Genomic DNA, 10,000 nt, shown 5'->3' on the forward strand with positions numbered 1-10,000 from the left:
AAATCTGAGAAAATCAAGCCGTAAAAAGGATAGAGCCTTACTACAACTGGGGTAAATTTACAAAGGTTTATATGAACAGAAAATCTGAGAAAATCAAGCCGTAAAAAGGATAGAGCCTTACAACTGGAGTAAATTTACAAAGGTTTATATGAACAGAAAATCTGAGAAAATCAAGCCGTTAAAAGGATAGAGCCTTACAACTGGGGTAAATTTACAAAGGTTTATATGAACAGAAAATCTGAGAAAATCAAGCCGTTAAAAGGATAGAGCCTTACAACTGGGGTAAATTTACAAAGGTTTATATGAACAGAAAATCTGAGAAAATCAAGCCGTAAAAAGGATAGAGCCTTACAACTGGGGTAAATTTACAAAGGTTTATATGAACAAAAAATCTGAGAAAATCAAGCCGTAAAAAGGATAGAGCCTTACAACTGGGGTAAATTTACAAAGGTTTATATGAACAAAAAATCTGAGAAAACATGGTATTTAACACTTTCTACCCCACCTATGTTGACCAAGTTTTTTTTAGCCGAGACCAGTTGTGCTGCAGCAGGTCACTCAGAATTGTAGTAACTGTGTATCAACACGCTGGAATGCAGGCGTTAGATGGACGTTACAGGTGTTTTTAGCGACTGAAGCTAACAGTCTAGCTGAGCGGATATATCCGTACCTGGTCAGATATGATTATGAGTTGGTACGGATATATCCGTACCTGGGAGACAATGAGATAAGGATCTTAAAAAGTGGGTTCCACTGTATAATCTGACATTTATTCATGTCCAGTACAGACAGTTGAAACAGGTAGCTGACACATCTCACAGGGTTCAACGAGGTGAACAATACTTGTATGTCATTGGTGTCTTAGACTGTGTGTCAGTCAAGAAAACAAATCAATTACAAATGTACAACTAAAAACAAACCTGCAGGGCCCAGGATGGCTTTATAGAGGTGAACTTCATTGCCCATTCATTTGTTTATCACACAAAAGAATAAACAAATTACTTGGCATCAAAGTACATCAAGAAAAACTTGTTTCCTTTCTTTAGCAAGTGACATTGCTAATCTTTTAAAAATTTTATCCAGTCAACAAAGATCGTGATGGTATCCATACTTTTAGGGGGAAACTGTTCAAATATACAAGAAAATCGCACATCTAATAAATATTGTATGGATTTTTTTTTTCTGAAGTGACTGAATAAAATTCACTCAGAAGTAATCCACTGAAACTACACGAACATGGCTTTGACAAGAGAGCAAAGTTATCTTTGATGTGGTGCTGTTGTTGGGGGGCTTTGAAAGCAGAGCAAACACAATCCCTTGTGCACACATTGGACATCTGAGAGTGACACAACACAAAGAATGGCCTGGCCCCAGTACAGCAGCATTTAATACACTACTGCAAACTGAGAGCTCTTTGGCACGTTGCGTAATCTCAACAGCTGCAGGCTTTCTCAGATGTGTTGTAGGCTGTGTAATTTTAAGATGTAGGTTGAAAAGTATGTGGCCTTCTAGGTCTTGTTACCTGCTGGCCTTGTGTTACAGTTAGACCTTGTATTTGAGGTCTGGTCTGTCTTTGAAGTGATGATAACAGCTGCAGAACTGAGAATTTGATAAACTGTGCTTCATTTGTTTGTTGCTTCAAAAAAGAAATCTGAAATAGATGGACTGCTAATGTTCCAAACTCGTAAATAAAAAAAGCAAAAACAAGGAAGAATTGTTTATATAATGTTTGTAAATCATGCTCAAAACAAAAACATCACACTTTTTTCTTTTTGTCTGTTTTTTATATTTAGTCAAGTTTTGTTTTTTATTTTAAAGGTTTGTTGACAGTGTCACACATCTTCAAGACTCTTAATTGTTTACAGGCTTAGCTAACAGTCTCAGTGCAAAACATAGAAAATAACTCTTCCCATGTAAGTGTGGGGGGGGGGGGTCTTTCCTTTGTGGAATCTGAGCATCAGGTGACATGTCTCACACTAGGTGGAAGGTGCACTGTACTTGGGAGGAGGAGGAGAGGGGGTTGAAGAAGTGGAAGAGAGCGATGTAATCGATTGTGTTTGATCAGGCCCTTGCCTGGGTAAACACCGGCACAGCTGTGTGGTCTGTAGTCCGGCCCCCTTACCTTGTTGTACATCCCATGTATAGACCTCTGCACAGGGCACTTTCACAGGCCCTTGTCCACTGGCTCTGACCTTTGGCTACATGAGTGAAGGCCTGTGTTAACATAGTGGTGGGTAGATATATAATATATTCAATTGTGGTCAACATGTCCTAACATAGTGGTGGGTAGATATATAATATATTCAATTGTGGTTGACATGTTAACATAGTAGTGGGTATATATATGATATATTCAATTGTGGTTGACATGTGTTAACATAGTGGTGGGTAGATATATAATATATTCAATTGTGGTTGACATGTGTTAACATAGTGGTGGGTAGATATATATAATATATTCAATTGTGGTTGACATGTGTTAACATAGTGGTGGGTAGTAGATATATAATAGACGGGTGCAGTGGCATGGTGGTATAGACGTCGCCCTCCTAATCGGGAGGTCGTGAGTTCGAATCCCGGTCGCTGCCGCCTGGTGGGTTAAGAGTGGAGATTTTTTCAGATCTCCCAGGTCAACTTATGTGCAGACCTGCTAGTGACTTAACCCCCTTCGTGTGTAAACGCAAGCATAAGACGAGGTGTGCACGGAAAAGATCCTGTAATCCATGTCAGAGTTCGGTGGGTTATAGAAACACGAAAATACCCAACATGCCTCCCCCGAAATCGGCATATTATTGCTGCCTGAATGGCGGGGTAAAAACGGTCATACACGTAAAAATCCACTCATGCTAAAAACATGAGTGAACGTGGGAGTCTAAGCCCATGAACAAAGAAGAAGAAGAAGAAGATATATATAATATATTCAATTGTGGTCAACATGTTCTAACATAGTGGCAGGTATCAAAAAACAAGAAAGGTAGGTTGTTGGAACGTTTGTTATTGACAAAACAATACATTCACAGATATTTCGACCCAACGGTCTTTTAAGTGCACAGACAAACAAATATTAAAACAACACTTATCTTGATAGTTCTGTCAAAAAACGTTGGCTTTTCTTTGTTTTTGGATTTATTTAATAGTGGTGGGTAGATATATAATATATTCAATTGGGGTTAACATGTTCGTTGACAGAGTAACATTCAGACATAATATGCATGCGGAAGGCAGCTTCAAAGGCTTTTGTCTACTACACTGAAATTTAATCATGAGTAAAAAAAACAATTCTGGATCAGAAAGTGGTGGGTAGATTATTGAAACCAGTTGATTGACAGCTCTTTGAAAGGAGAAATTTAGGACAAATTCATTGAAAGCAAAAATCTAGGAAGGCGTTTAAAAAAAATACATCTGAAGACAAATGTATGCAGAGGACTGCTGTTTTGTGGGCTTTTGTCCACTCTGATGTTTGACTTAACCCAATTGAAAGTTAAAGTGTTTGGATCAGAAAGTGGTGGGTATATATCTTCAAATGATCGAGTTTGTTGAATAGCAGAAATTTAAGTAAAAGTCTCTCTTGCAGAAGTCAAATGCATGCAGAGAGGGGCTGTTTCATAGGCTTTTGTCTACTCTGAATTTTGTTTTATGACTTAAGGGAAAGTCTGTGTGGAAAAAGCATTAGTTAGATGTGTATACTGCATATTCAAACCAGTTGGTTGACAGTTGTGTCAAGGAGAAATCTAGGCATTAGTTTGGTTTTTCAGGTAATAGTGGATATTGACAGAAGCTGGTTCAAATGAAAGGTCAGAAATTAAAACTTGACTGGAATCTTTTTGCAGGCGATGCTGAGATGTTTTTAAAACAAACAAGAAATTGTGTAAACAAGAAGAAATTTTTTTTAATATGAAAGTTTTAACCACATTAAAGCATCCAAGAAAAGCAGCACAAAAAAAAGCGGGAACCTTTCTTCTTCTTCGTTCATGGGCTGAAACTCCCACGTTCACGCATGCTTTTGCACGAGTGTGTTTTTGCGTGTATGACCGTTTTTACCCCGCCATTCAGGCAGCCATGCATATAGGCCGCTTTTGGGGGAAGCTTGCTGGGTATTTTCATGTTTCTTTAACCCACTGAACTCTCACATAGATTACAGGATATTTTCCGTGTGCACTTGGTCTTGTGCTTGCGTGTACAAACGAAAGGGAATAAGGCACTAGCAAGTCTGCACATAAGTTGACCTGGGAAATCGGCAAAATCTCCACCTTTAACCCACCAGGCGGCCGTGGCCGGGATTTGAACTCATGACCTTCCGATTAGGAGGCGATGTCTTATCCACTAGGCGGGAACAAACGTCAAACGGGAACCTTAATAGCTAAAAAATTTTACGTGAGCCACAGCGATCGATGATGAGGGCTACACCTGTCAGAGAAGAAGTGTCATGTGTTAACCCGTGATTTGTAAAAATGTAAAAAAAAAAATTACAAATCACGTCGAACCTAAAACCGCGATTTGTAAAAATGTAAAAAAAAAAAAAAAATTTTTTTCCTTGTCTTTCTTGTCCCATCGCTGAGAAATTCGGATCGCTTCCTCCCAGTGGAAAGCTAGCAGCAACAGAGTCATGCTACCCCAAAGTCAAGGGATCCATTAGATTATTTTTTCTTTCTTTCCTTTATTGTCCCATCGCTGGGAAATTCGGATCGCTTCCTCCCAGTGGAAAGCTAGCAGCAAGAGAGTCGCGCTACCGCAAAGTCAAGGGATCCATTAGATAATTTTGTTTCTTTCTTTTCTTTATTGTCCCATCGCTTGGAATTCGGATAGCTTCCTCCCAGTGGAAAGCTAGCAGCAAGAGAGTCGCGCTACCCCAAAGTCAAGGGATCTATTAGATTTTTGTTTTTAATTTTAATCATAATTTTTATATTTTTAATTTTCAGAGCTTGTTTTTAATCCAAATATAACATATTTATATGTTTTGGGAATCAGGAAATGATGTAGAATAAGATGAACGTAAATTTGGATCGTTTTATATAAAACAAAATTTTATTACAATTTTCAGATTTTTAATGACCAAAGTCATCAATTAATTTTTGAGCCACCAAGCTGAAATGCAATACCAAAGTCCGGCCTTCGTCAAAGATTGCTTTACAAAAATTTCAATTAAAAAAAAGCCGGATAGGACGTCATCAAAGACATTTATCGAAAAAATGAAAAAAAAGTCTGGGGATATCATACCTATAGGAACTCTCATGTAAAATGTCATAAAGATCGGTCCAGTAGTTTACTCTGAATCGCTCTACACACACACACAGACACACACACACACACACACAGACACACACACATACACCACGACCCTCGTCTCGATTCCCCCTCTATGTTAAAACATTTAGTCAAAACTTGACTAAATGTAAAAAGAAAAAAAAAATCTAATAGATCCCTTGACTTGGGGATAGTGCGACTCTGTTGCTGCTAGCTTCTTCTTCTTCTGCGTTAGTGGGCTGAAACTCCCACGTACACTCGTGTTTTTTGCACGAGTGGAATTTTACGTGTATGACCGTTTTTTACCCTGCCATTTAGGCAGCCATACGCCGTTTTCGGAGGAAGCATGCTGGGTATTTTCGTGTTTCTATAACCCACCGAACTCTGACATGGATTACAGGATCTTTTTCGTGCACACTTGGTCTTGTGCTTGCGTGTACACACGGGGGTGTTCGGACACCGAGGAGAGTCTGTACACAAAGTTGACTCTGAGAAATAAATCTCTCGCCGAACGTGGGGACGAACTCACGCTGACAGCGGCCAACTGGATACAAATCCAGCGCGCTACCGACTGAGCTACATCCCCGCCCATTGCTGCTAGCTTTCCATTGGGTGGAAGCAACCCGACTTTCGCAGCGTTGGAACAATCTAGTAATGAAAAAAAAATCCAAATAAATCTAATAGATCCCTTGACTTAAGGGTAGCGCGACTCTGTTGCTGCTAGCTTTTCATTGGGAAAAAGCGACCCGAATCTTCCAGCGATGAGACAATCTAGAAATCTAATAGATCCCTTGACTTGGGATGTGAAGCTAATGGGATGGGGGCGAAATGGGATAACAGCGATCCGGGATTGCGCCAAAATTTGATGTGGAGCTAATGGTACATGACATGGTGGTAAAATGACACTTGGCATGAGAAATGTCGCCAAAATGGGATGGGGCGAATTGGGATAACGGCGAAACGGGACTAATAGATCCCTTGACTTTGGGGTAGTGCGACTCTGTCACTACTAGCTTTCCACTGGGAGGAAGCGACCGGAATGTCCCAACGATGGGACATCCTAGTAAGGAAAAAAAAAATCTTAAAATTAACAGTCGCGCTACCCCAAATGTCAAGGGATTTCGTTTTTGTCCCTTGACTTTGGAGATGACAAGAAAATATCAGGCGCAAAAACGTGATTTGTAAAAACATTTTTACAAATCGCGTAAATTTTTTTACATTTTTACAAATCACGGGTTAACAGTCATGGTTGCACTGCATATCAGCTGTGGTTTATGAAACCCTAAATGAGTTGAAAGCTTCAGACGAACATAATGTGTGTGCACCATGTGTTGTGAGAATGGTTGGGAAGTTGTAAGCGAGCCTGAGATTGGTGCTGTTGGTGTCACTGTCGAGTGAACAGATCGGTGAACATGATCCTTGGTGACAACGCTTTTTTCACTTCATCAACTGCATGTTGTCTGGTGTCGGCAAATGAATGTGTTTTAGGTATTGTGACTGGTGCTGCTGGCTTGCATAGAGTGGTAAAAAAAGAAGGAAAAAAAAAAGGTTAAATTTTGGAACTTTTAATTGAGGACAAAACAATACATTCACGACGGCCTTAAAGGTCCTTGTCTACATTTTTATACCGAAATCGCCATTTGACCATTAAAATGCAGAGTCTATTATCTACAAATATCAACAATACACCCCCTTTCGATCAGGAAAGACGAAGCCAGTGTAGCCGTTTGAAAATTCATTGTAGTATTCCAGCGTAATACTCATAGTAGCTAGATATATCCTTATTTGGAAAATGCCAAGCGCAAAACTCCTCTCAAATCCCGTGCATTTCGTGCGTTTAAAAAAAAGCGTGGACAGCGCTCCAGTGTCAAACTGTTGCTGCACTTGTTTGGGCGTGGCTATAAGCATAGTGACATGAATTTGATTGGTCAGTATTTTTAGGCAAAGCACATGTTCTCAGCAAACAGAAAACAAAATATTGGAAGCGTGAGTCACGCTACCCAAAAATAAAATCTTTTTTTTACACATTTTTTTTTTTCTATAACTTTTTTCCCCATGGTTCATTCATCATCTGACATAACTTTTTAGCGAAATCTAACCGTAAGATTATTGAAAACAAGCAAAAATGTAGACGACCACCTTTAAAAGTTAAAGTGTAAAAACAAGAGACACAACGGACAAAAATTAAATGATGCTGCACTGTCACTTATCTTAGAATGTCCCCAAGATGGTTGTCGCTAATATTTTTGTTACATAGGACTGTCTTGTGGTGATGTAGATCTGTGCACAAGGATTTTCGTTACAAGGATTTATTTTCTTCAGCAAATATTGTGCCAAAACTGACATACAAGTTTTGACAATGGATAGTTTTAGGCTGAGTTCTTGGTGTCACCTTCCACCACAATGAAAAATGTTCTGAAAAGAATGGAAGTGTTTTGGGTGATTGAAATAAGTTTCGGTGTTTTCGCCCACTGTTGCAAAACTGACAAAACCAAACGGGTCGACAGATGCCACACACAATCCCTGAGTGCAGAGAGACGCCTCACACACACACACATGCACATATTCCTTTTCTTCAGGGTCAGTGTACTGCAATTGTCACCTCAAGAAAGAAAACAAATTGTAAGGATGTAAACCACCATTTCTTTTCTTTGATTGCAGACAGAGATAAACACCCTCAAACAGCGTCACCATGAGCTTTTAGAGCATTCTGCCAAGGGTGCATTACACTCACAAGGGGACACCACTCATGCCGACTCCCTTGGCACAGCAGACGTGCAGAGCTATCAAGAGGAAGGTAAGGATCCTGTTGCCATTTGTTTGGAAGAAAAATGCCGATTTATCGTTGGTTATGCATCATATAGCTTAGATGCTGTTCATAAAAAAAATACCATAAATCTTTTGTGTGTGTGTGTGTGTGTGTGAGTGCATGTTTTTGTGTGTCTGTTTGTGTGTGTGTGTGTAAGTGTGTGTGTGTCTGTGTGTCTTTATTTGTGTGTGTGTGTGTTTTTGTTTGTGTGTGTTTTTGTGTGTGTGTGTGTGAGCGTGTGCGCATGCAAGCTGATTTGCACTATTGAAAGAATGAGAACCAATCAAATATATCGCCAGACCTGAATAGACAGAAAATTTACGAAAGGATCACAGCAAATATGAAACACAGAATTGAAAGGTCTGGGTAGGGATTGGGAGCAGAAAAAAATTGCTTATGTGTGGATTGCGAGTAATTGTAGCTGCCAATTTCTCATCCATGGAAAAAACCTGAAAAGTATATTAACTTGACTCTCAAGCAAATCATAGGGAAACAGGGGGGCTGGGCCGCTATTGCGCGGGTCCGCTATTGCGCGGGGCCGCTATTGCGCGAATCTAACCCTAACCCTAACCCTAACCCTAAAGATTCGCGCAATAGCGGCCCCGCGCAATAGCGGCCCGCGCAATAGCGGGCCGACCCCGGAAACAGGTCGCAGTTCTTTGTAAGACAGTGAAACACTCATGCAGGTCTCCCTGTACTGGTAATATATTGACACTCAAAATCAAATGCAAATAAGCAGTTTAGTACACTTCCGTTGATTGTCAAAAATAGAAAGAAGATTTATCAGCACTTAACCAGATGGCGATATAGTTGCCTTGTACAGGTACGTAAACACTCAAATGCAAATTAGGCATTTAAGTACACTTTAGTTTGCTTGTCCAAGTTTTACTGATTTGGTACTCTGCCGAGTCATTGAAGCTCAAGCCAGGTGTCAAACCCTTTGCAGGATGTCAAAAGTTTCCCCCAAAAAGTTCAAGAGATTGTTGAACTTTATGACCTAATTATTTCCCTGTCTTTTTAAATTTGAGAATTTTTATTTTAGATATGAGAAGGAACATATTCATGTGTTAAAAGTTTTATTACACTGAACTCTTGAACAAGTGTTTTATTCCTTGATTCACACTCCATACACACTTACTGTCATTCTGAAAAATTTTTGTTCCCAGTTTGCTCAATGGTTGATTTTTTTTTTTTAAATGGCGACCCCTTTTTTTCTCATTATCGCAAGTGGATGAAAAATATGACTTTGACTGATGATAATTTCATTCTGACACTGCTTTACAACCTACTGGACAGAAACATGAGAAAATCATTATCATTCTTATTAAATATCCCGCCAGAAAGGTCAGCGAATATTCTATTAGAAATCACTCTTTGTCAAGCCTCCACCGCAAGGACAGAGGGATTTTGAATCTTATCAGCGAGGGTGAAGGCGAGATAACGGTTGTAGAGCAAAGTCCACCGCAAACCCACGCTGCTTACCTCTGGGTGTGTTATCCGGGAGGACAGTTTCCTGTTCAAACCTCAACAGGGGCCTGTATTACGCAGGTGGCTGAGTGGTTAAGGCCCTTGTGTGATTAATGCTGGCTGTTGAGCAGTTTTGTGCCTGACACTACCTGGTCTGCTCTGCATTTTGGAAGTCTTAACGGAATTGGCTGTGAATTATTATTATTGTAGGGGAAAAAAGCAGGTGCATTACACTTTGGCGGCTTATAGCTTTCTGGAGGGAAATGTATTTGATTCCCTGCTGGGTGCAGTTATTTCAACATGCATGCAGGATATGAGCTGGGGGATAAAGTAGCTGTCAATGTATTATTAGCATATTGTTAAGAGGTTTGCCCGGCTTTCCCTGTGAGTGTTCAGACAAAAAAGAGCAATGTCACCGGCTTGACTCTTTCTAATTCTGTGAGTTTTGCAAGTCAGAATGTTGATTGTGGTCAGACTGCA

At 39.9% G+C, this 10,000-nt stretch overlaps 1 protein-coding gene across 2 annotated transcripts in view; it reads left to right on the plus strand.

Moving 5' to 3' along the window:
* LOC138952037 (thyroid receptor-interacting protein 11-like) overlaps nucleotides 1-10,000 on the plus strand; it is a 77,397-nt gene that overhangs the window by 12,624 nt on the left and 54,773 nt on the right. For both annotated transcript variants that reach the window (XM_070323613.1, XM_070323614.1), the window contains exon 4: nucleotides 7,906-8,041. In XM_070323613.1, coding sequence (XP_070179714.1) covers nucleotides 7,906-8,041 — 136 coding nt within the window. The remainder of the gene's footprint in view (nucleotides 1-7,905; nucleotides 8,042-10,000) is intronic.

Source organism: Littorina saxatilis, linkage group LG17, assembly GCF_037325665.1.
Source record: "Littorina saxatilis isolate snail1 linkage group LG17, US_GU_Lsax_2.0, whole genome shotgun sequence".
In the NCBI taxonomy this organism is placed as follows: Eukaryota; Metazoa; Mollusca; class Gastropoda; order Littorinimorpha; family Littorinidae; genus Littorina; species Littorina saxatilis.